General features: G+C 39.7%; 1 protein-coding gene across 1 annotated transcript; it reads right to left on the reverse strand.

The window, feature by feature from the left end:
- Positions 1–246: 246 nt before the first annotated feature.
- Positions 247–27709, reverse strand: mtmr10 (myotubularin related protein 10). The gene is made up of 17 exons (XM_080438334.1): positions 27409–27709; positions 26975–27086; positions 25405–25465; positions 22108–22244; positions 21241–21313; positions 19103–19245; positions 14934–15027; positions 13915–14062; positions 10840–10927; positions 10291–10379; positions 9076–9206; positions 8411–8480; positions 7366–7436; positions 6836–7008; positions 6108–6278; positions 3988–4170; positions 247–3594 (listed from the first exon to the last, which is right to left on the reverse strand). Exons 2-17 carry the CDS (start codon positions 27029–27031, stop codon positions 2980–2982), a joined length of 2304 nt encoding a protein of 767 aa, XP_080294460.1. The 5' UTR covers positions 27032–27086; positions 27409–27709; the 3' UTR covers positions 247–2979.

Here is a 27709-nt window from a genome sequence, read left to right on the forward strand (position 1 = left end):
CTGAGTCGCAAGTCAAATTTCAGTGAGAGCTGATAATAAAGTATTGTATCATGTTTTTTGTGTGCGGTCCTTTAAAACCAGCTAAAACAGTTTCCACAGATTTAATTCTCTTCTCACCATGTAAATGTCTAATAGACTTGATAAGATCTAAAAGTATTTTTCATGAACCTTGCGCACTGAATAGAACACATCCAAGTCCATCAAATAATATACTTAAAATGTAGCCTACTCCAAGCATCATCAAGGGCGTTTTCTTTATTGCAATTATAAAAGCAACACTTAACCTTTGTGGATTTTCCGCTTTATTAGATAGCATACATACATGATACATACATGGAGACCTACAATTATGAATGAGAGGGGATGACATATAGCAAACGTTATGAGGCAGATTTTAACCATGTAATATTTTAAGTGCATCTTAAATGTGAGCCACCATGTGTCCAAGCTTTGGGAAATATTTGAAGTGCACCTCAAACGTTTGAGCCACCATGGTCCCGGCTTCGGGATATACAGAAACTGCTTGTGCACACAAATATTGACTTTAAAGCCTCTTCAAGTGACTATCACACCACTCTCTCCTCTAAACTTCTCTGGAAAAAGTCCATCCCAAAAAGTGATAATTACAATATTCATAGTTGTGCAGAAAGTCAGTCGGGGTGGAAAAGTACATTGTTGTATGCGGTATGTGTATGTGTTGTATGTGGTACTCCCTCTTTGCCTTGTAAAACCAATGATTTGCCTACCAGGCTTACATGACTACAATCAAATTGCAATGCAACTCAATGGAGGTGGAGTGTAGTTGATTAAGATAATGGAGATTGAAAATAAATTTGGTTTTAGGGCAATTTTCCCATTAAGGCCTGCTTTCCCAATAATCAATAAGACATGTCTGACTGCATCTTCATTTCACTGGAGAAATCCAATGACTGTATAAGCCAGCATCACCTCTGTTCAGGGAATGAGCTTCAGTGACATGACTTTCAAATATACTAGCATATTGATAGCAAAGGAATATCAAAATAACAGATGTAAAACACAGTAAAGACCATCTCCCAAAAAGGCACAGAGGATTATGATGTTTTCTCTGCTTGAAACCATTCACAGAACTGAATAAATACATCTGTTGCTCATCAATATCAAACTGTGGTACATGAGCAGCACAGTAATCATGCAATTACAACAGGGTGCAACATTGTGAATTAGTGGTAAACATACAGTATATAAATAATAATTCCTTTTAGAATACCAATTAACCACTTTCAACCAGGCGTCCCTATTTTGGGCATGTCATTTCATGCAGAAATCTAACATTTCAATACAATAATGAAAACGGAAGATCTATACAAGCTCACAACACACCAAGAGGCGACGCGTTGTGAGCTTGTAAGTCGGCTATTTTTGTTTAGTATATAGGGCATAAGTGGTTAAGTGAAAGGATAACAGTTTGAAAGTACCATTTTCTTAAAGAGAGTCAATGGATAGAATTCAAGCATAAACTCATTGCCCAAATCACCTTAAGAAACCCTCACATTGAGACTAGGCTAACCCACAGATTCAGAGCTGTATTGCATCAAATGTGCAATAATAGCAGATGTTGGAGTTGATTCGGCACAAATTTTATCTTTAAATTCTTCCTCGTCATGTAAAATACACTGACGTTGTATGGCCACTTGCAGTGTCTGAATAACATTGCATGTGTAAAGTCCTTCAATAGTGGCTCATTGTGTCTTTGTAATGTTGAGATGGGTATCAGTCTGTCCAATGGTCCAGTTTTTGCAGCAGTTGCATACTCGCATAGCGGCCATTTTGCTTTAGCGTCATACTCAGGGGGTACCCGCCGGTTTGAATGGGGGAAACGTTAAAGAGTACTGAAGACAGCTTCAACTCCATGGTAATTGTACTATTGTGTCCCAGGTTACCATGGTGATCTCCTCTCTGTCCCTTTGCGTTCATCACGTATTAATTCATTTAATATAGATTCTCTACAGTACCTTACCAGAAGGCCTTATAAACATTTAACTAAACTATGTCAAACAAAAAATAGACAATATCTACCACAGATTTAACTCGTTATAGCTTGGTTTGTTTTTCTCTCTTCAAAGTGTCATCTGCATTTTGTTACCAAAAATATAGGGTATGCCCTTATGTCTACTTCAAAAATAGATTAAAATAAAGACCCTGAAATCAGACTTTTGCTACCTACAGAGTGAGGCCCTGGCAAACCCTGAAGAGATGTGTATTTTGAACAGATAGCAATAATCTTGTGCAAAAAAAACTATACGCCACCATCACATTCAATCAAGCCAGGCTCAAGTCTTTTGGGTTAGATGTGTTAGCCATGACGTAGAACAGTTATTAGTGCCATTAGTCTTTCTCTTTTCAATGATTTAGAAAAGACTGCAGCTCTAGTGAATAGCGATGCACGCCGTCTGTAGCCTCCATCACTGCTCTTTGTATATACTTTATGTAAATAAAGCATCCCAAATAGAAAACTCCCGTCAGCCATGTCTGTTTTATATGCAGCTCTAATTAAAAATCTGATTTTGTTTTCAATATCAAAAACAAATAAAAAATACATTTTAATTCATTCTCCAAATGAAAATAAGACATGGCATTATATTTCCAATTTGCTATTATAGAAAGTGGTGAATGGCACTCATAAGCATCTCACAAAACTGTACATAATAAGCAAGCCCTAAAGCAGTGGTTCTCAACCTTTTCTGGAACAGGGCCCACCCACTTAAATCAATGAATGTTCCGGCTTGGATCAATGGGAATAACATAGTATACTTTAAGTTCCTATTTATCTGCAACTCCTTTTCCAAGGTTTTAAAGAAAAAAAATACCACAACATATTTTTTTCTATATCATCAATTCAATCCTAGTTTTTGGCAAATTATTTGGAGAGCCACTTGCCAATATCCTCACAGCCCACCAGTGCAGGTTGAGAATCACTGCCCTAAAGCCAAACAATCCTCATAACGTCTCATTGGCCAATGTCTCTGTAGACAGCCAGATCTTTGCTCCACTCAATAACTTGCTAATGGGAGTGCCATGCACACTGCGGCGGCACAGGTTACCTACTGGGGAGAAAGGAAAGGAGGAGCTGAGGCACTCCGTGCCTGTAGAGGGATCAAGCGGGGAACTGGCCCTGAAATACATCCTGCTTTGGTCTGAAGGGGTCCCGTTGTTGGGGCTAGAGATCGGGGTGTTTGCTGGCGTGGGCCCTTTGTACTGCCGCAGCTGACTCTGCAGCATTGCAATTTCGTCAGCCAGCTGGGACACCTTGTGGTAGGCCGTGATGGGACCTCCTTTGTGAATGCAGGCCTCGGGTACCCAACGCAAGAAGTAGAGCCTCCACAGAGCGATGTGAGAGGGGAGGAGCATGGGTATGAGCAGGCCTTGCTGGTCGGCAGGCCGAGAGAACCATTCCCTGAAGAAGCGTTCCGAAGGGGACTCGATCACTTCTCGGAGCTCGGGCTTTAGCTGTGCCAACAGGGAGTTCCGCCGGGTCAGTGTGCCGTGACCTTCTTTCAGTCCGTTACGCAGGGCTGAGGGCATTCCTCGTAGAGTGGAGCTGTACGTTTTATGCTGGAGGATGCAGAGTAAATGTGTCGGTTAGTTCAATTATACCAGAGAACTGACTTCACATTTTTCATTCGATCATATTTCAGATTCAAATGATCTGACAGAAATACATGAGGTTCTCCTTCAACAGTTTGTTCCTGTTCTTTTCCATGGTTTGTCATCACTGAGGCAAAATATACTGTAATTGTAGATACAGGAATTATGACAGATTGTGTAAGCACTGAAATTCTACTTCATTATCCAAACTGAAGCATGTCGCATTCTATTTTTCAGAGCAGTCATTTACTCGTTTTATAGTAAGCGGGGCCCGGGGATCCCCAGGGGTCCTTGAGGGGATTCCAGGGGGTTCTATCACTTGAGAACCACTGTTCTAGTAGATAGATCTAGTAGACTGACCTTTGTGCGTCTGAAGGACTTGACTGCTCCATTCTGGACACAGGTAACACCCTTGCCGACATACATGGGGTTATTGAAGAGGGCTTGGTCTTTGATGGAGAACTGCTGGGACCAGTCCCACGCAGTGGGGAACCGCAGAGCCTTCTGCTCCCCTACAGGGATGCCCTTACTTCTGGCAAATTCCTGTCGAGTTAAGACAAGGTCCATTATTTTCTTTGCAAGTATTCTATCCATTACTTTTTCGATTAAACAAATAATCAAGAAGCAGGTTTTTATATACATTATTCATTTCATATACACATTTTAGAATTTATTTTATATATAGCAACGAATCGATTAAGCACTTAAGCCCTATTTTATACTTTGTCACACAACAGTGTCATGCTGAAGTAGTGAAAATAACAGTTCTACGAGATTTAAAAAAAAAAGGTAAAAAACAGGTAAGCTTATAGAATCTGCTACAGTACATCTCACTCTAATAGAATTTCTTAACTTTATATCCTCCATAATTCGACAAAGCTCTGTGTGTTCAGTGAGCGGCAAGTCCAAAATCTGTTCTGCCCGGTTCTCCTCAGTGGCTGGAGCAATTGATTTGAATTTGCACACAGCCATTGACCATTACCATGTGCACGGAACAGTGAAGCCCGTTTTTCGCTTTCCCCAAATGTCGGCTGTTTATTAGCGTTTTTTGTGTTCGCTGGCTCCCGGGTTGCCAAATCATGTGCGCATATCCCCCCAAGGGTATGGTCTAGTTCATATATTTTACTCAAATACCAAAAATACTGCACTCCCGATTCACTTGTTTCCAGGTAAGACTGGAAACATGTATTTTAACATTATATTGCTTTTTGATATCTGTCAACCTATCAAACAAGAAAGTACACATACTTTCTGGCGTTTTAGTTTTCTTCTTTAACATTTGTTGACATTTTATTCTTCCTTTTAAGGTATGGAATGCATTTTGGTTATTTTGGTCTGTCTCATTACATTCACAGTCACATTATTCTCAGTAGGATTTCCCTGCATAAATAAACATGGTGAAGTGAACTAATGTGTATTTACCTTAAGAGCAGCAGCTGTCGATTATTGTCTTAGCGATTATTCTATCAATAACTTTTTTGATTAATCAAATAATCAAGTGTATTTAAAAATATTTCAGTGTATCATTTGACCACTTATAAGGACAAGTCCGACTAAAATAACGTATAGCCTTTTTTTCCTACTTCCCAAATGGTCTATTTGCCCATTTCTTTTCATGAATCCGTTATTAGTTGTCATTACACACGCATCCGTGCCTTGGTTGTCCCACACGGGCCGCCGTAGTCTGCTAAACAGACCAACAGCGTATATACTGCTGTTATGTGTTTTGCCAAGTCCAGGAAAAGACGAACTGTGATTTGCCACAACCAAGGCATGGGTGCGTATATAATAACAGATTCATGAAAAAAATTATCACTTTTGACCGCAACAAATCGCGTAAGTAGCGATATGCTTATGGACTCCACTCCATGCTATGGGGGCTGCTGGGGAAACTGGACGACAGGGGCAATTCTACAAATAGACCCCATGGCCAGTCATTTGGGATCAATATAAGTAGGAAAAAAGGCTATATGTTATTTTAGTCCGGACTTAGCCTTTGTCACACAACGGTGTCATGCACCATAAGTGTCGCTTATCGTGACGCGTTGTGAACTTGTACATCTGCTATTTCCGCAATTCATTCAACTTTTTGCCTATAATGACACGCTCCAAAATAGGGATTGATTATTAATAGATTATTTTATGAAATAGTACCTGTCAGGTGGAAACCTCAAATGTCCAAAACTGTTACTTTTCAGTCTTCAAATTCAAAAATAGCAAAAGTAGCAGTCTACAAACTCAAAACGCGGCGTGAAATGACGCGTTTTGTTTTTGTGTGACGCTGTGCAGTATGACAAAATAGGTCTTTAATTTACGAAGAAAAAAAAAAAAAAGTTAGAATATGGAGATGGGAGGTTTCGGCCTGACGGCAACAAAATTATAGATTATCATCATTTTATGATCGAAATGACAGATTATTGTTATTTTATAACCAATTAAATCGATTAGTTCTGAATTAAGCACTGCACACCCCTACTCACCATTAAGTGATCGGCATGTTGGCGGGGACTGTTGAAGAGGAAAGTGCTAAAAACAGGGATCCACATGCTGTCACTCAATACCGTAAGATAGGTCTCTGTGAACTCAAATGCAGCTGGGTACTGGTTCATCATTTGCCAAACACAGTCCAAGAAGAGCAGGAACAGTGGAGACTAAAAGGAACAGAGCAGGAGGAGATATAAAGAGATAAAAATAATGATAATATCAGCCTCTTGGCAATATTGACTAAGGCAATATACTTCAACAAGTACAAGGTAGCAAACTAGGGCTGTCACGGTCATGTCATTTTTGTTGATTAATTTATATACAAATCATTTGTGATTAATGATTTCATTATGTTTTTGGCATAGAACATATGAATAATTTATACATTTCTATTTGGCTTTTAGTCTTCTTTGTAAACAAATATTGCACCGGGCAGATATGATATGACAAATAACTTAAATATACAAAGAAATGACTTACAATCATCGTAATAAATAATGTACTATGGCCAAAATAGGGCGTATTTAATCATTTTACACTTAAAAAAGAAAGAAAGAAAAATAAATAGTGGAAATAGCCAATCTACAAGCTCGCAAATGTATGAACATTTTTCATTGGATGAATTCATACAGATGAAGATAGGAAGAATTCTGACAATTATGCATTATCTCCAACAATTATGATCAGGCAATTATGTAAGAATGATGACAGCCCAATAGCCAACCTCAGATTTATCATTCTTCTTCAAGTGGTTACATCTGTCCAAGAAGCGATGGCCCGCCATCACCCACTCCTTCTGCACCAGGCTCTGGAAGCCACTGAGGCTGCGATAGTGAGGGTCCAACATCAGCTGAACCAGGGAGGACACCACACAGCTCAGGTCCCTGTCCTGCTCCTCTGTAGAGGGCCACAAAATATAAATTAGGGGTGCAAACTTAATCTTACCAATCGATTTTAATCGATTAGGAAAAAATTATCACTCATCGATAAGCTTGTAGATCGGTAATGTTCTCCATTTTTGCACGACAACTGTGCGGTGAAGTATAAAATAATGATCGGTTAAAAATCAATCGATAGATTAATCACTATGAAAATAATCAATAGTTGCAGCCCTAGTACAAATACAAGATCAACAAGCCACTGTCCCTGACGAGGAAAAACAACTCTATGTGGCATGTGTTGGCATACACACTTTATGACATTCCAGTTTGAAACAAAGACAAATAACCATAATACACAATCTGAAATGCGTACCTTGCAGAATGACAGAAGCATGCTTTCCATCCAGGAGGTACACCACCTCAGCAGAATGCTTCAGGAAGGCCCTTCAGTTACAAATGTAAACACAAATTACAGTTAAACTACGTCTAATTAACATTTACCGTTTCCTCTAAAATCACAAGTTCAATGTTTATCATTTAGTTGTCTCCATATATATTAAGTAGTTGCACAGTCATATAATGAATCCCAGATAATTAACAAGCCCTTGAACAAATGTTTGGGAAATCATGAGATGAAGCCTATTGACTACACATCATTTACCCGTAACATTATTGCTGACAATTTTCCAAAGCATACCACAGTTTTTTTTTAGGTTTTGGAATAAATACCCTATTTCCATATATTTTCAAATGAAACTTTCAGGTTGACAAACGCACCTTAAAATTCCCTGCTTATCTGGCTAATATTCACATCACCATGAAGAAGTCATGGACATTTTGCTTCATAAAACTATCTTTTCACCACAAACTTTTCAACTTTCTGAATCGGTCCGCCTTTAAAATGCATTAAAATCAAGATAAAGGCATCACATTGTTCAGTGTTGGATTACCCATCTCAATTTGTATGGCATACTGAGATGAATGGAAACCAATGGCTTCCTGGATGGTAGGAAAAGGGCATTCAAAAAACTGTGGAATGCTGGAATAGTTGGCAGTAATGTAGTATAGATGACTTGTATTCAATGGGCTTAACATGCTAAAACACTGGTATGGTCCTTTCAGGGCTGCAGAGGTCAAATGTAGTGTGTTCGTTTTTCCAACTCTAAGGCCATGGTAAAGCAAATATTACTATATTATTCTGAACACAGCATAACTCTGTAGGTTTTTGACATACATTATCTGATACAATATGCTCATGATGAATGTGTAATGGGCATGTCACTATGAAGGGCCAACTAAATGGCTTTTAAACACAGTAGAGACACAGAATGAGACGATTAAATTTCATGTAGGAGCAGTGCTGCCAGTTCAGAGGGAGCCACCCCGGTGTGACAGGACATCTAAATATTTGTACATACCTGACATAGTCCAGCCATTGCGAACTTTCAATGGATGAAAACCATTTCTTTTCAGACTCCTCGAATGGATCTGCATACAAAGTCAAGAGTAGAAAAGGTTTGTATAAATGTGTAGATTTGCTGCAGTACGTCCAGAAATCTATTCTCTTGGAAGGCATAAGCAATAACCACGCTGCACACAAAGACGTAACACTGCAGGAAATAAAATCCTTGATCTACTATAAATTGATTAGCTCGTTAATTGCCTTTAACCTATTAAGACCGGGAAAGCATCTTGTGTCATTTTAGATTTCTTTGGCTATTCAAAAAATTCCACGTCCAAATACATCATTTTGGGGGGTCCTTGACATGGAAAAGTTGGAGCACGACTGATATAGCAACTGCTAGGATTTAGAAAATATTTTTAAATATATATTTGGCTGCGGACCCCCATCTGAAAATGTTTTGTTCCAGGGACCCCCCCCCAGAACCAAAGATTTGAGTTACAAATGTTTGCTTTAAAAATTATATATTCAAAGATTTGCACACATTTTCAAGATTTTTCAAAAATAGCAGATCTACAAGCTCATAGCGCTGCACTCTGTGCCATGCTATGAATAAATCTAAAATGACACAGATGCGTTCCCGGATTGAATGGGTTAACGGAATCACGTAATTTGGCTCACCTATGACACAGCTCTGCTTGATTTTCACAAAGGCAGTTTGGATGTCCTGGATGTTAGGCAGGCTTTGGTCCAATTCTGATCTTAAGACATCGCCGTGCTGGGGGTGGCTCTTTGTTATAGCTGTGCATATTCTACCAAAGCAAAGGCATGTTGGTGATTGGATTAGAAGTATAATGAAATGGTTAGGTTAACATTTCAACAGTACATTGTTTCTGAATACAGATGAACGTAACACTTAATTTTCCAATGCAATGACAATTGTATTTCTCAATTTGATGTTATTTATTAAGCATTGTGGTGGGACTAATTGCATACTCCTTCCGACACCTGAAGTTTTATTCTGGTAGGGACGTGATATCTACAAAATGACGTCACTTGCAACTTCTGAAGAGCATTCTCCCAAACTTTATTTCAGAATTCTGCACTTCTAGATGTTGCCGAACGAGTGTGATTGGGTGTGTGATTTTTTTCCCTAACCCCTCCACCTGGGTCTATCCTAACCCCTTTTCGAACCCAGGATACCTTTTTGTATTTTGGACAACCGACGACAGTATCCAGGGTCCCTTGAAAGTCAATGCATTCTCCCATTCAGCGCTTGGTACCACTCTCTGGTCTCGAACAAATATAACGTCTCTAAAGTGTTGCAAAGAGATTTCAATGATACTCATAAGTCATAACTGCAGTATGATCCTGTGGAAACGTGTGTCTCCCCCGTCTGCTATAAGTTATAAGTATCATTGAAATCTATCTGCAACACTTTCGTTGTATTTGTTAAGAAGACCAGAATGGTACCAAGTGCTGACTTGTCCATGGAAACCGTCGTCCCAAATGCAAAACATGGGTTCGGAAAGGGCTATGTCTACCCTTTCTTGAACAGGAGAGAAGTATGGATGGCACTGTCTTTCGAACCTTTGTGTCGGTTGGAAAGCCTGACCTTCCGGAAGAAAACTTTGTGCGTCAGGAATAGACCGCGCTTAATGCATTACTAATTAACGCGTTTCTAAAACGAAACTACTTTTTGCTGCAAATAGTAACGTAACCATTTACTCTTCCCAATTTCATATCACTGTTACAGCTACTGAAATATATTGCTAAATAATAACTACATCGGATCCATTGCAATTTTTCCCATTTCCTGAAAAAGTAACGCTTTTGGACATCCAAGGTTTCCACCCAACAGCCACGATATGAACTCTGGGGTTTACTTTACTGTACCTCTGGTCCAGCTTCCTCAGCTGTGTTGGCTCACTGATGCTGGCCATGCGGACTAGAGCACTCCCATTAGGGTGGTTCCAACACCACAGCTAGTAGGAGACATATACACAAATCAGACAGTGACAGTGGAATATTTTTGAAAAGTGTTCCACAAAATATTCTCAGATGGGGGTCCATGGCCAAATACAAATTAATTTGGGGGTCCTTGACATGAAAAGGTTTGAGAACCACTGCTCTAAAGAGTAATTTATACTCCACAGTGTCGCTTGCCAAAAGAACAGATTTTCAGGCCAACAGTGCATCTGGACACGTGACGTTAGCGTGTAGATCAGTTCTTTTTGGCAAGTGACATTGTCGCGCTACAGAAAATAAGGTTAACACAACAGAGTACACAAGCCACTTAGGTCTCATCATTAATAATTAGTACCGTAGTCTCCACTAGAGGTATAGCGACAAAAAAAAAAACACCAAAAAAGGCATGCTCAATGAAGGAAAGGAAAGACAGATGTAGCAAGCATTTGATGAATGTAAAAGAGGCCCGTTACTTACAGGGATGCGTTTATCCGTGAAGTAATTGGAGTACTGCTTTAGATCTTGATCCGCCAGGGATGCTGGGACCACAAAGTACTCGGAAAGGCTAAAAGGGTGGGGGCGAGAGGTTGAAAAACATTTGAATTGGCCAAAGGCAGACATTACACAAGGATGTGATCGGGAACATATAACGAAAGGGGGAACAAAATAGAAATAGTAGTACATAGGTGCATGCTACTCTACTAGAACCCAAATATACTGATAAACTGTGCCCCTGATCACACTTAATGATTCCCAAACTAGGGCAAGTGCCATTCTATTGGAGTAGGATGTGAAGGAGCAGTGCATTTATTTAACTTGGCAGATCCTTTTACTCCTGCCTCATGCATTTCTTATACTGTAGTTCACAAGCACTCTCTGTTTCTCCCATTACTGCTTCAATGTGGCAACAGGCTTCCATCCTATAGCTCAGCGTTTCTCAAATGGGGTTACCGCACATCCCTACGGGTACGCGGAGGTACTACAGGGGTATGCGAGCCATTGACAAACTTTGTGTGAACCTGCTTATCTGTAAAGTGTTAAAACAAATTAAATAAAAAACCTGAGGAATAGAAAGCAATACATATTGCAAAATATTGTTTTGGAGGAAGGGGTATTTGGATTGAGAAATCAGGGAAACCACTTCCTATATATAGCTTACTAGTCTAGTGGTTTCAGTTAGGCAATGCTTATACCGTGCACATCCAGAAACACCACATGAAACTTCTGTTTACCACAATGTAGAAATACTCTGTTACAAGGCGTTTCTTTTGAGTGTGATGTATTTTTACCCTGTTTTTTACCTGTATCTCAAACTGTTGTGCTGCATTTGGCATTAAAGGTCTTATCTCAAGTAAAAGTCCTGCATTCAAAACGTTAACAGTACTGGCATCAAATATATATCATGTACCTTAAGTATAAGTACTCAAAATCTTTCGAAAAACTTTGTTAAACTGTGCACCACAAACTGGTCTCAGAGTCAAGTCATTCAGAAACACGTCCATCATATTTCTATTACAAAATATAGCGTTCATCATATTTCTATACAAAAGCTATTATACTCTAATACTAATACACCTGCATACCTAAACAAAAAACTGGGACTTCCTCCTCATGCTTGCCATTGTAATATTTAAACCACAAATATCCCCTGTTGTAAACAGTTTGAAACCTGTATAAGGGCTTTAACTTCAATGTACAAAGTAAAGAGTTAATCCTGTGTGTTGTAAATACGGGCTAATAAGACAGTCTGATGTTACCGAGATGCCAAATCTATGGGATTATGGCTCAGACAATACCTGTAAAAGCTGCAATTATTAACAGTTGAGCCATTTTAAAAATGTCAAAGAAAACCATGTACCTTCCAAACTTTATGACATTACCTAACCACCATTACTTAAACATTGACATTCCTCTCCATAAAGTCTGCCTTGCGGCGCTTGAACAAATCTCAGTCCCATATGGCACTGGTTCCCAGCCTTTTGTCCTGGCGACCCCCTTCTTATTGACCCCATCTGAGATGCGAACGTGTGTTTCCCCACCAGTCTCAGTAGCCCCGGGCGGGGCTTCTTTCGCTCTACATTAGAAGAGTTGGGAATGGTGGGCGTTGTCACATTCTAATACAGCCCGAATACCCCATCTCAGCACCAGCCTCAGTGGCATGCCTCATAAATCACTAGACTCCCAACCCACACCTCCAGGGTTCGACTCCGCTATCGACACTACTTTTTCCAATAACCGCGGACTACTTTTTTTTCGCAGATGAAGTATAGTTTTGGACCGCGACGGAGGGGCGCAGTCTCAAGAGAACTTGAGCCACGAGAAGCACTATCGAGTGAGCTAAAACGCGCAAGTTGCCGTGCTGAACGTTGCGAAGCTCGCTTGAGCCTACTCAGCCCCGTCCGAGTTATGTACCGATAGGCACAGAATCGTAAATTATCGCCCCCCCCAGGGAATGCCTTGGGACGAAGCAGGGGGCGTGTTATTACAACTAGCGCGTCTGCGCTACCGAGACTGGTGGGGAAACACACGTTCGCATCTGAGATACTCTACACATGCGTGCACACACATGCACGCCCACACAATCTTGTTTTCAACATGTTAACCACTTTAGCCCTATATACACACTTCTCATACGACAAATAGTGAATAGTGATCTAGAAGCTCACAACGTGCCACAATGTGATGCGAGGACAGCTTGTAGATCTGCTATTTTCACTGTTTTCTTTTACTTTTTAGAAGAATCCTGAAAAATCGGGACTATTTTTATCAGGGGCACAGTAGATAAATTGTTGTTTTTGTTGATATCTTCTCTCCCTTTCCCTTGTCCCCCTTCTTCTTCCCCTTTCTCTTTTATGGAAATAACAAAAACGATGGAGCTTGCAGAAAAATGAATTGCACCCACTGTTTTACACCTGTAAACCTGTGATTTACAGGTTTCTGAGGTTAGAAAACACTGCCTTATGAGGTCAAATGTTTCACTCAACTTTACAACAAGTTTTGCTGAACAATCAATCATGAAGTAAGACAAGTGAACTTAACCAAATGAATCGAGCATCCCCATTTAATTCTGGGGCAAACATTCGGTACAAACGGACGATCTACAAGCTCACAACGTTTTCCTGACTGTTATTTCTATCTCCATTCCTCTTCCCTTTCCTGAGAACTACAAATGATGGAGCTTGTAGGAAAAAAAATGTCACCCACCTGTTTATACCTGTAAACCTGTGATGCGACAATAAAGGTAAATCTGATACGTTGTGAGTTTGAAGATTGGTTATTGTCCGCTAAGACATTTTGTGTGAAGAGAAAAAATAAGGGGGCCTAGTATAGACCCCTGGGGGGACTCAATGAAGTATGAGTAGTTGGTTGATGAGGTTAAGTACAGCATATTATTACATTTTAAACGTATTAAACGTTAAAAAGGGCAGTTTAATAAAGGTTAATACAGCTATTAGGACGAAGGGTGCATCTCTGACTGAATGAGTAACATGCATGCTTGGCCAAAGAAATTCAGTGTGATTTGCTAACAAATAATAAACATGATGAACCTACGTAGGTGAGATGACGTAACCCTCGTTGATGGAGCACACCCTCCACTCAGCTGCGCCCGTCCTCTTGATCTCTCTATCCCACTCAGATGGGCGGTCAAAGAGGGGGGTCTGCAATCCTCCTCCTGGAACAGCACCATTGATTCGCTCCCCTGGGGACATGGGTCATGCAAAGCCACGATCAATACTCAAATAGATGAGACGCACATTCAATGCCATGAAATAAAAACCTGGCTAGTGATTGATCACCCGGAAGGGAATCGTATAAAGCAGTGGTTCTCAAAGTGGGGTCCAGGAATAAGTTAACTCTTTGCCTGCCACTGACGAGTTCCCCTCGTCAGATTCTGCCAAGGCCCAACCTGCCACTGACGAGTTCTGACGAGTTTTGTATTTTCAGTGGTTTTCCACCAGATGGCGCTGTTATCTACCCTATAAATGATGCTTTCACTGCCAGATGACGACAGACCCAGAATTGACGCCATTTAAAAAAATAAAAGCATGTTTACGTCCCGTTTATTTCCTGTGGGGAAATGGTTATATCTATGTTCCTCTTGCTTTACGGTAAAAACAAGCCACATTCAACTGGCCACAGCTGAATGTGTGGCCAGTTACACGCACGAGACCCGCGTGCGTGTAATGAGGCGATCTCCGTGCGGACGGAGGTCACAGAGAATATTCCATGATTTTTCAAAGGTACAGTAAAATCGCTCGTTTTTGCAGGCAGTAGTGTCACACTATTACTCTGGCAGTTTTAGAGTTAATATTGCATCAAAATCTGTTTAAGCACTTTTAGACCCATTTTATACTCAGGCTATTCAAAAATCGAAATGAATTAAACCTTGAAAAATGTTGACAAATTTGGAATACTTTTGTAAATGTGTAACACCACAATTTTGTTTTCAGATCGGGGTCCGCAGCCAAATACGTATCAATTTGGGGGTCGTTGACACCACTGGTATAGAGACTGTCAAAGCTTTTGGCAAACTAGAGCAGGTGTGCCAAAAATGTGCATGTTGGATATACCTGTGGAGCCGTAGTATCGTCTCCCTAAATACTCGAAACCAAACAGAAGCTGAGGATCAGCGGGGTGGGAGTAGTGAGCGATGGCGAGGCAAACCTGAAATAAAAAGATGGGATAAGAAAATGAATTTCTTTCAAATTGATGTCAACTTTACAAGCAGTGGGATATCAATATATACATTCATGTAATCTCTGCATATCTGTCCTTTTAGATATACGTCTTAATATTGATCTGTATGAGTCACATAGGCCAACTTGCAAGTTTTCAGTCGGACAATAAGATGTGTACTACTGGAGTACCTTTAAATATGTGAAGCTTATTTCAGGTTAGTACTTATAGCTTAAGTAAGAAGGTATCAGCCGAGAAAACAGGAGTCTAACCCTATTTCAATGTGCTAGGCCCCTAGGAGATGGATTGCTGAGATGGAGCGCAGCACCTACCATCAGCTCTCAGTACTTTCCGCACCCAAGCCGTGCTACTCATGCACTGAGTTGGCGGTGCCCAGTATCGAACCCATGACCTTGTGGTCCAAAGGCGAGTGCTCTACCGACTGACTTCATTATTTACATATGTCAAAATAATCACTTTTCTAAACATTTGAGTCACAATAATACTGATTAGACAACCCAAGAATAATCTTGTCTTCAATTAGTCTGAGGTGGTGGTTGAATTTGAATGTCAGTGTGTATTCAAAATTAAATTTCCTTTAATAGCAAAACAACGTAGCAAAAAAACAAAAGGTTGTAAACCTTAATCGAGCCTTCTATTTTCATGTGGTGCATAGGAATAAATATTAGTTTATTGTAGCCTCCACTCTTAACCACAGCAAACCTAGGAACAAGTGGAACCTAGAAAAGCCAATTCTAGCAGAAAGCGCATTGCTCTTGGGTTACAGGACTGAATCTTTCTGTGGCATGACTACAAAATCACACAATGCCGTCCATTCAGTGTCAGAGCTGTGAATAACACAAGAGGGTACGAGGAGGGAGGGAGGGAGGGAGAGAGTGTGTATGTCTGTGTGCGAGTGCACGTGTAAGACACTGCTGCTCTTAACTCTGTAATTTCCTATGGCAAAATAAGCTATTATAGATTGGCGTTGCTCCATATGTCACAAAGGAAAACAAGGACTGTGCCCTGTTTTAGGTTCACACTGTAATTACATACGTAGATGTTGTCCCCATATAGACTCACAAGGAGCCAGGGGAAGCGGTTAAATCCTCTATTTTACTATTTCAATCCTCAATGCACAGGAATGACCGGAAACGTTTCACATGTAATTGTTTTTACAGACAAGTGCCTATTCTGGTCGGATGAGATCGTGTTCAAGGCGGTGTCACATAGAAATGTTAATGTTAACTAAATATGCTACTCTCACCCTTACACACATTGTTAATGTTGGCTGTATATACTACCCTAAACGTTACACATATACTGTTATGCAAGCTGAATATGCTTACCCTAAACCTGACACACATACTGTAATGCTGCCATATGACTTGTGCCGGTTGGGAATCAGAAGAGCGACTTTGTGTTTTATGTAGGGGTGCAACAGTAAATTGAATTAATCGATTTTATCAATTATGATCAATAAATGAGTTTATCCACAACGCATAGCGCTTTGTGAGCTCGTAGATCGGCTATTTCCGCATTTTTTTGCGCAACAACGTATAAAATAGGCTTAATTGGTTAATCAGACTAATAGATTTAGATTATAAGAAAATCCATTATTATTTTTTTTGCGTTGATTTGTTGATATATAAAAATAAAAACTTTTTTTTTTATTAATCAAAAAGTAATCAACAGAATTATTGCTAACACAATAATCAATGATTGCAGCCCTACTTTGTATGCATTTTAGTTGCACAGTTTCAAAGGAGATACACAGAGGCTTCAGTGTAATGACTTAGTGGCTCAGCAGGTAGCTCAGAGCTCCTGCCTCCTGGAGATCTTCCCGTACATACCAAGTGTATAAATATTAATTAATCTCAAGCACTTTACTTCCAAATTCTCTCGCTTCCAAAGACATTGGAGAACCTGTCACGCATCTGTGTTTGTAGTGTGGTCAGGGAGTTAGAGGGCTGAATGGATTTTCTGTTCCTGTGGGCCGTTTTTTGTGGTGGTGAATTTAAAGCTCTCTAACCAGCCGTCACATGTTCCCAGGGGCTGGGCAACATCTGTGCAAGGTGACAGTTTGCTTTTCTTATGTCTTTCTATTAGCAGACAGACCTTAACCCATTTAGACCTGAGGCCGATTCTAAAAACGCCTTCTAAATCCTGACCTTTCCTCCCTAAATGGGTTAATGTTCAATTTTCCGAATGAACTAAGCAGGCATAAAGATGTGGAGAAGCCCAGTTAAAGAATAATGCTGGTAGGGCTGGGCGATATGACTTCAAATCAATATCATGATTACTTCAAACGTGTGCCTCGATTATGATTAATTAATTATTATTTAAAAAGGTGAAAATAACAGATCTACAAGCTCACAATGCGTCATGCGATGCGACGCGTTGTGAGCTTGCAGATCGGCTATTTTTGTTCGCCACCATTATACAACAATATAATACAGGGTTAAGTGGTTAATCAGACCAACTGATTTAGTAGATTATAAAAAAAACACTTGGGTCCATTCGTTGATATACAGTATAAGAAATAAAAAACTATATTAAAAAACAAAAACCTGGCTTCTCGATTATTTGCTTAAACTACACAAGCAAGATTAAAATCGATTGGTTCTAAATATCTGTTCATTGCCCAGCTCTAAATGCTAGTTACCACAAAAAGCAGCCCATGACAGACAGAGCTGACCGAGATGCCATAACCAGGGAAACCCTTCAGTCCTCCTCAGCCAAAAGGAAAAAAAGGGGGCATTGGTGAAAACAAGTCAACCATCTTACTAAAAGTCACTCCTCACTTTGATCTACAGGGCTGTCTGAGTAGAGCTTTCCTTTGAAAAATTAAACATCTGTGACTCTAATCTGCCTCGGAGTCATGAGTCAGAGTCACAATGTGAAATGATTATGTTACACTCAAATTGTTAGGCAGCGGCAGTCGTTGCCAAGAGGACCACTGAGGCAACTACATTAACATGCAGGCAGCATTAGATCCACCCAACCCAGCTGAAAAGGACTGCGACAGACTCAGTGGTTACTAGGGGCCAGAGTAAAACAGCACTGTTGAGATATGATACCAACTGAAATACCAAGTGGAGTTCTCCTTTCGATTTCTTTGCATTTTCTTGTATTCTTTATGCTAACACCACATAAGTTAACATGAACAACTCATGTTCAAGGATTTATTTACCAAATCTATTGATAAGATAGTAGATGCCACTCCAAGTGTAGCTATTAATAGGCAGAGAGGTGGATATTCCTTGAATCTCCAAGTGCAAGAAGACTAATAGACAACATAGTAATAGACAATGAATACTAAAAAAAGACTGTAAACTGGTCAGCGTAAAGAAGGGACGTTTTTTTGTTTTTGTGAAAAAATAAGAGGTTTTTGATTCAAGGACACAACGCTGATCGTATTTGTTAGAAAGATAGACAGGTGATTTCCAGTGGAAGCTACCAAACCAAAGTTTGCACAGTGCACTGCATCAGGGTTCCTGTCAAGTTGGAGATAACCATTTAACATTGTTTGCTGGCTTGGGGACAAGTCTGAAGGAAAGTTAAGTCTGGACGGCCGGGAAGGAAAAGATTAGTGGGCAAAGACCTACACCCAACGAACGGCCTATGCAGAGATTTGTAGTGTACTAACATGAACCCTATTGTCCCTATTCTGTGCATGCCATAATAGGCAAACATTTGGCAAGAATAGCCGATCTGCAAGCTCACAACGGGCCACGGCACATTGTGAGTTTGTAGATAGTCTACTTTCGCTATATGATGTGCAACAAAGTATATAGGGTTTAAGTGTTTAATATTTTTTTTGAAAACTGCCACTGACTAAAAGCAGGAAGATAAGGAAGAAGGCTCATTCCTTCATCCTGTGAGCCAATGCTGGTGCCAAAACACATGGTTTTGAAAACCCACTGAGCTGAAGTTTAAAGAAGAGGCCATTATGTATTCACTGAATTCAATTGAAACCTGAAATGCTACCATTTACAATACACCATTTATAGATGACACAATACAATCGTTTTTCTTTGGGGGAAACTTCAGGTTCACTCACCTTCTTGGCACTCTCAGGCCCTGCCTCATCAAAGCAGAACCTGACAATTCTAAAGTCCTTGCAGTACAGTATAAGTTCAGTGGGACTGAACTTCAGCTTTTGGTTTGACCCCAGAACTTTCCTCTTCCCCTTGGCATCATTCACTAAGAGGAACAGAGGAAAATAACAGAACTGAAATAATGCTGATAGGCCGATGCCTGGAATAGTTAGAAGAGAACAGGAAGTATTAAGTAATATATTTGTATAGTACTCTGTGTGCCATGGCAACTACGGACCTTATAAGTAAAATTGAATGCAGTGTGCTTGCATTCAAACTTCCAGGGATCTGTCAGAATAGTTAAATAATTGTCTGACAGTGACCGTATTGTTGCCTTGGCAGTTCGTATTAGAACATTTAAACAAAAAGATATTAGTTTGGTGAACTGATAACTGTGTACTGTAAGCATACTGAACACACTGTATATATTATTCTTACAATATGATCATATCAGAATAACAAGTTGTTGTAACAGGTGTTGTAAAATTACAAATGTAACAGCGTTTAAATAAATAATTAATTACGGAGCTGTTCAAAAAGGAAGCCATAGTTTGCTTTATGTGGCTAGTTAAATATGGTTATCGTGTCTTTATTTTAATTATTAAAATGAAATTAAGTTAATGCCTCAGCAAAACTCAAAGTGAAAAGTCAGCACATGATTTTACCCAGAACCAGAAAAGCAGAAGTGATATTTCGAGCCATGTGGCCCATAGGGCAGGAGTCTATCTCCCGTTTCTGTAGCACGACTATAAAGCATTTATAAATTGTGTGAGCCAACAGTGTCTTGAAAGACTCACTAGTGTTAGAGAGCAGTTTGACATTGTCAACAGACAGTGTAGGAAAACCTGTATCATGTTTGTTTAAAAGAAAAGCATGTTTTTGTTTACAGGGTGTTTCAGGGTGAATGCGTCAATACTATCACACTAACTGCTTTAGATGAGTCAAAGGATTTCCATGTCTCATTGACAAATCAATCTATCAAGTAATTATCACTATGCATTGTGAGGAAAAAAGTATTTGCTCGCCCCTTACAAACAACCTTCCATTGCAGTGTTAACCACTTAACCCCTACACTTAGTTGAGCAGATTCCCAAGGGCTCTATACTACCGTTTTACTCTACACTAAATATCTGTCCAAAATAGCAGATCTACAGGTCAGAACACTTCGCAATGTGTTGTGAACTTGCCATTTTGAATGTTAAGCCTCAGAATAGGGATGCTTGGGTTTATATATCTGTGAATAACAAATCTTAAAATGATACATCATCTCCATAGGCCAATCATAGCCAGTCCAAAGAAGTGGAATGTCAACAAATAAGTGAAGTAACCCATACAAATTAGATTGACCTTTTGAGTGTTTTTGCCAAACCATCGCTAGCACAAATGACCTTTGTTTGAGGGAAAGCCAGGGGGAAACAAAGCCTCATCAGTTGAACACAAAAAACAACCTCGCTCAGGGATTAGGCTTGCCATGTCAGCACACGACAGTAATGAGATATATAAACAAGGCTAATCCTAACTAGGCTGCCCGGTCATTGTCCAACGCCTGGGCTGTGTTCTCATCTGTGGAGAGGCCATCACATCACTGACCAGGGAATGGCAACCAACCAGACCTGACAGCCACAGAAAACCTATTCATTAGTCCTGGCCAGATTGATTTTGAATTATGACTGTATAATATTGAAAGATTAACTTCAATCAGATATTTCAAAGATTGCAATTAAACAGCTCTGATGTGTGCATGGAAGGCCAATGCAGTTTTGCTGAGTTAACCACAAGAACCCTAGCGTCCCTATTAAAAAAGGTAAACATTCTGCAAAAATAGCAGATCTATAAGCTACAAGCTTGTAAATCAGCAATTTTTGGTGAAGAGATTTGATGTAGAGGGAAAAAAGGAGGGGCCGAGTACAGACACCCTGGGGGTCTCTGGTCAACATTATATTAATATTTTTGACAGATTACTGTATGATATTATGTCTCTCCTAAGAGTAGTACATAATCAATTACAGTCTCTTGTTTATGGTGAACAACTGCATCAACACTTGTCAGCGACTGGTAGATGATTTGGTTAAGATTGCAAACATGGTAGCAGCAGGAGTACCTGTCACCACTTGTTCCAGACAGGCAAGGGGGATGTCATGTTCTCCAAGTAGACAGTGGGCCACTTGGAACCTCTGTGGTGAAAGAAAAACAAAGACAAACACTTCAGGATTTTGACAATTGGCTCTTTTCGACTACGAGGGGTAACCCAGAACCTTCCATGACCTGAAACTTTGCTGAACCTGTGAAGTTCTGTGATGTTTTGGTTCACGTTTAACCAGAACCACCTCTGAAGGGGGACGCATGTCATAAAAAATTAACCATTAAAAAAGCGAAAATAGCCAATGTACAAGCTCACAACGAGTCACAATGCGATTGTGTGCTTGTAGATCTGCTATAAGTATAAGTTCTGAGTTCTGTGTTTCCAGAACTAACGGTCAGTACCGCCTCCTCAAATTAGGTTCTGAGAACCTTATCTGAAACCAAGCCGTAGCGTGTGGAAACAAATACAGAACCGTTGAAATACGTTTCAAGATTCACTTAGTTCTTGCAGACAAAAGGAGCGCTATGACAACAGTGACCTTCTTAAACATGAACTTTTGTTTGTTTTGAACATTTTCCGACTATTTACTCTTGTAAGAAAGTGTGCCAAATCGCCAGCAAAATGTCAGGCATAAAGATACAGGAAAGTTCCTTCCTCTTAGTCAGTGACTGTAAAAGTGATAAAGTGGGTGTTCCACAGGTCACACAAGTCTGAAAAACAACAAAATGATGGCTTCAAGTCGCCATTTCACCTTTCAAGCCAGTTAAATATTTAACACTGTCAGAGGTTAAGAGCTGTACAGGAATGTTCACAGATTAGAGCGACACTGACAGAAAGAATATTCTCCATCAGATTATATGATACTAGAATGTATAATAAAAGTACCTGTTTGGCTAGGGCATCATGGGTGATAAAGGAGACCTTAAAGTTGGTGCATATTAACTTCCCCCAGAGGTCATCCTGGCTGTTGTCTGCTCCGATGCACTTCCTCACAAAATTCAGCTCATTAACCACAATCTCCCCTGGTGAAAACAAATAGGAATAAAAAACAACACGAGGCTAAGGTCCAACCACCAGTAGACATTCAAGAGATAAGCACAGGAAGCAACAGCAAAAATAAAGTAGGGTATTATCCTATGTACTTTGAAGGAATGGTCTAACTTTATAAGAGATCAAACTGATGCCACCAAAAGAAAGGAAAAAAAAACACTTTCATTTCAAATGAGACCTGCAGAAAAATTTAATGATTATTAAATCTATAAATCAGTTGAGCCATGTTTTACCCTGACATCATTATAAGGCAGTTGTAACTGTCCAAAACAATGGTATACCTTTATATGAACCTTTTTTTTCCTGTTATTTTTTTCAGTTAACGTTTCCTTTCTTTGAACATGTAACAGAAAAGGAACATTTCCTTTCTTTGAACATGTAACAGAAAAGGATACTACATAATAGTATCAAATCATGAGAATCACAACACATTTGTATGTATTATTTGTTGTACTCTGTAAACATAATCCTTCCAAGTCAGCCATACCACCCTTGACCAAAAGCATTTCAAAACAAAATGCCAGACACCAGAGGCATCATCACTCAAAGTGAGAGAACTACCGTAATAGGTGAAACGCAGTAAGCCTCAGGCTATTGGTATAGCTGTATTTGTTTTGGAGTCCGATTCGACATATTAAAAACTTGTCAAACATGTAGACGGAGACTGTTTCCTTCCCTTCATAAGACTGTTCTATGTTGAAAATAGAAAATGTTTTTGTTTTTTGAGCAAGTCCAAACAAATCCCCAAAAAAAAGTGATCAGTCGCATCAGCTGACAGACCACAGTTAAGCTTTACTTCCTGTGTTAACTTACTGCCAAGGAGGACACCTGTGTTTATCTAATGCTTATGTATAGGGTGTGTACTGCTAAGACTTAAGGTGGTTGCACACTGTACAATATCGTATCGAGTGTGTGGCCACCTTTAGCGGGTTCCAAAGTCAGACAATTGTCCAGATCTTGCACTGAATCAGAAATAAGTCTCCAAATCAAGAATACTGCATATTGACGAAGTGAAAGCTGCCATGTTCCAGTTAAAGTCCCAACTGAACTTAAAGCAGGCCTAGATATACAGTAAAATAATTAACCGCCCACAGTATGAACTTTAAGAATCTACTCTGACGGCTTCATAGTATCATCCATTTTGTATGATTACGAACTTTAACCACATGAACCCTAGCGGGTTTAAGTGGTTAAATGGTTTTTCTTTCTGTTTTTCTAAATAGGTAACTAACTACCACTGAGAAAGACGTGATGGCAAACTAAGAAACAGAGTGAAACTCTGTTGACCAGAAAGGTGCATAGAGAGCTTAGCCAAGTCTTGAGCTTTTCCTCATGCAAATAGTGGTGCCAGTGACATTTTTTTCCACATCCTTAGCTGACATACTCTTCCAGAGACAGCGACAGTGGAAAAGTCTATTACAGCACCTGCTATCATAACAGACGTCTACAGTTCAGATGTGAGTAAAGAGAGGGGACTGTCAAAGGCAGAACAATCGGCATTGATTGTGTAAAACTCAAATAAGTGTTTAACTTTTACTATGTAAATACAGATGATGAGCAGTGTGCACAGAAAGTGGGGATGGAGCACAAGACATTAAAAAAGGAAATTCCCACAAAATTATCGGGCGTGGCAAAAACATTCTCTGCTGAAGAAAAACATTCCTGTAGACTTTTAAGCTATTACTTTATTAACAGTTTATTAGACTGATCCAGGCCTGCAATAAGTTTAATAGACTGATCCAGACATGGAATTTCCCCATTTTAAGGGCAAAGCCACTTAGCCTTTGGTGTTCTGAAAATGTTTAGGTCACAAAGGCTAAATGCCAGGGCAGCAAGACCATCAGATAAAACATTGATTTTAAGGAAATAATGAATTTAACTTATAGGATAGCTATCACTGAAACAAATAAATAAAGCTGTTTATTTTATAAAATAAATTATTGGTATTTGCAAATAATCGATATATTTTAAACAATATAACCAATAGAAGTTAAACATTCAGCTCAGCTGTGGACTAATCGTGTCACTTGACTTGGGTAGATGGGTTGACAGTGTATGTTTTGGGGTTCAGAGGGAGTAGCAGTGTACGGTTTGGGGTTCCTTGAACCATATGGATGAAGGTTTGGCTCTTTTGGATGATGCCAACTGTCCACTATTGTGCCTCTGCTTTTTGGCTTTGATCATCTGGAGGAGCACAACCCTGTGAATTGATGAAGAGGTCTCATAATGGTAATAGTCGTAATGGTTCACTTAGTCACAGTTTTGCGGGTTTGGGACAAACTGAAGGGGCACAGCGGCCGTAGCTCTTGAACCCTATGCGCCAAACTGGATTTGAGGGAACAAAACCATTAAGAATTTGAATGGGTAACTATGAAAAGCTACGAATTGGGATTTGTCAGCAGAAGCATTTCTGGCCAATTCTAGGTTCTATGACATTCATTTAATTTTTTTTTTTTTTTTTATGTTTTTTGGGGGGTTTTATGACCTCAAATACACCTAAAAAATCTGAACTTTGAACATTCAGTGGATTTTCTGTGGTCTGGGGTTTTCTGAATAATTAGGCTGAAAAGTAATCTGAGCTTGGCCCTTCGACAGTGAGGTCACAGTCGATTAATCCCGCCCACTCTCCTCCTCGCCCCTCCCCTCCCCTATCCTTTCCTTTGGGGGGGGGGAGGAGCAGAGGCGATGATTGACAGGCAAAATCCCTCACCAGCGACACCCGCAGGCAAAGATTTCTTTTTTCATTGCAGTTGAAAAGGCTTTAGAAATGTGAGAGAAAAACACCTGCCATGGATCAATGGAGTGGAATTTTTTGTTAAAACTTTCTATACACGTTTGAAGGACCATGACAAAGACTTTTAATGTGTGGTAAAACTGAACGTCATGAAACCTTTAAGGCTCATTCATGCTTCTGCGCCAGTTTCTCCTAGAGTAGCAAAATTTCAAAAAATTATGTTATTTTGGAAGTTTTTCACCTATAATGACATACCCAAAACAGCGATGCCAGTGGTCAACTAAATCTATTCCCCGCCAAAATTTATTATTTGATTAAAGTAGATTATTTTGTATAATTGATTCATTTGATTCGTTCAGTTGCACCCCTGCCTTCCCTATTCTGCCCAAAGGCCTCACCTGGAAGTAACCTGGCCTCCAACTTCTTGATAGGTGGTGTGGCGGTTTTCTTCACATCAGTCTATATATAGAGAGAACAAAACAACACTAGCGGTTAGTTAAATGTAAGATCATCAGACAAGGCAGTGGCAACAATGGGAAGATGTGTCATTAGTGGGTTGAAAGACTATAATTTTGACAGACTGCCAGTCCCACAAACACATAACTAGACAAAAGATTCCTGGGATCGGAAACTGAGAAACTGTTCTGAATTCCATAGAACTGGCTAAATAAAAATCATTATGGGGCTGCTCATCGATTTCTAAGCTTGTAATGAAGACGCATACATCACGCTTGGATTGGAAGTGAACTAAACATATATGATTGTTTTGTAGCGGTTATATCATGTGGCAAGTCATGGTGATGTAAGGTACCTCCATGCTGCTCTGTTTACAAAGCTAGATTAAGCCAAATATAGAACCAAGTCTCACCAGCTGACAAGTACTTTAAAAGTTTGGCTTGGAATTGCAATGGCAAGAGTGAGAAATAGCATTACTAATGCAACATGTGTGAACATTAAAACCCCCTGAGTCCACCCCTCACCCCCTCACACATTTGCTTCTCTTTTTTTGCAACTGACTGTCATGACAATATACCCTAAATTCTGCTGAACATTCTCTTCCTATCAACCAATTGACAAATCTTACCATTGTTTCCAAGTAAATTAATATGTGGAAATTCTATCAGAGCATTTAGTGAGAAACTGTAGAAACTGAGCCACGTGACAAATGACAATAACAATAACGTTTGTGAAAGCAGTCTGCACAGGTGACTTCCCTTTACCAGGTTATACTCATTCTGTTGTAGATAAACCAGTTTCATTATTTGTTTTGAGCTTCATCCTAGGTGGATCTTTGTATAATTACAAAAGCAATGCCCATGGCTGATGGCTGCATCAATATCCTTCACCATTTTATTCAACATCCATTTCTGTAAAAAGATAGTTCTTTCGAGGAGCTTTGCCTCAACATAATTAAGCTACATTCTTATTTTAGAGTTATCGTTACGTTTATCTGCTTTTACAGCATAGATGTCCACATGACAACATGTTAAGCCAGTTGTTGGTTCCACCCAGCACCCCAATCTAGTGCATTTGTGGGACTGTCTGCGACCTAACAGCTATACGTGTTTAACAGTGGTGTAAAGTAACTAAGTACATTTACTCAAGTACTGTACGTAAGTACTGTTTTGAAAACTTGAAAACTTTACTTACAGTACTAGTTACTTTGTAGATTTTGATTATTATAACAAAACATACATAACCACTTCAGCCCTTTGAAAATAGCCGATCTACAGGCTCACAATGCATCGCATCGTGATGTATTGTGAGCTTGTAGATCTGCCATTTTCAAAAGATTTTTAAAACATGGGACATTCTGCACAATGACTACTTTTACTTTTGGTACTTTACGTACATTTTGATACCAACACTTAAGTGCACATTTCGAGTACTTTTTCCACCACTGGTAATGGAAAACACTATTTCTGCCATCAGCCAACAACAACACAACCAGCCCAAATACATACTTACATGTACAGGTGGGAGATATGATCTGAAGGTTGGTTTGGAGGGTTTCATAGGAAACATCGTTTATAGTTTACACAGGTGAATGAATCCAAACAAGACAGCAGCTGGATGGATGCTGCCCGTGGGAAACAAACAAGATAGAGATTTCTCGAGGAGTCAAAAGTTATCCCCAATAAGCTTGGCTGCAAAAATACTCAAGTGCAAAAAATACTCAAGTACAAAAATACTCAAGCGCAAAAATACTCAAGTCCAAAAGTACTCAAGTCCAAGTCCAAAAATGCTCAAGTACACTCTTCATTGGCAAATGGGAGAGTGCTTATTATTCCATCTCGTTCACAGCAGGTATTAAGCATCGACTGTAAAAAGAAATGGACAGAGTGATGCCATTGGTTTCTACAGACCGTTAATGAAGCCTATTGGTATAAACCTTAACTCACAAACACACAAAGTCACTGGTAGAAGCGACTCCCTTGATGTGGGATGACGAGCTGGTTTGGTTTAGCAGCAACAGCAGCACAAAAAAAAAAGTCTTCAAGCTCAACTTTAAAAATGTCAACAACCTCCTCCCTGTTTAACCTGAACCCTAAACTAATGCACAATAAACACCCACAACGAACGGCCACTTTGTTCATTAAAGCGTCGCGTCGCCTACATTTTCTCTCTCCACCTGTTACTTAGACTTGGACCAGTTATGTGATGATGATTAATTCAGCTAAACACACACGACCTGACGCTGTG

This window comes from Gymnoscopelus braueri, assembly GCF_963280865.1.
Source record: "Gymnoscopelus braueri genome assembly, chromosome: 1".
NCBI classification, from domain to species: domain Eukaryota; kingdom Metazoa; phylum Chordata; class Actinopteri; order Myctophiformes; family Myctophidae; genus Gymnoscopelus; species Gymnoscopelus braueri.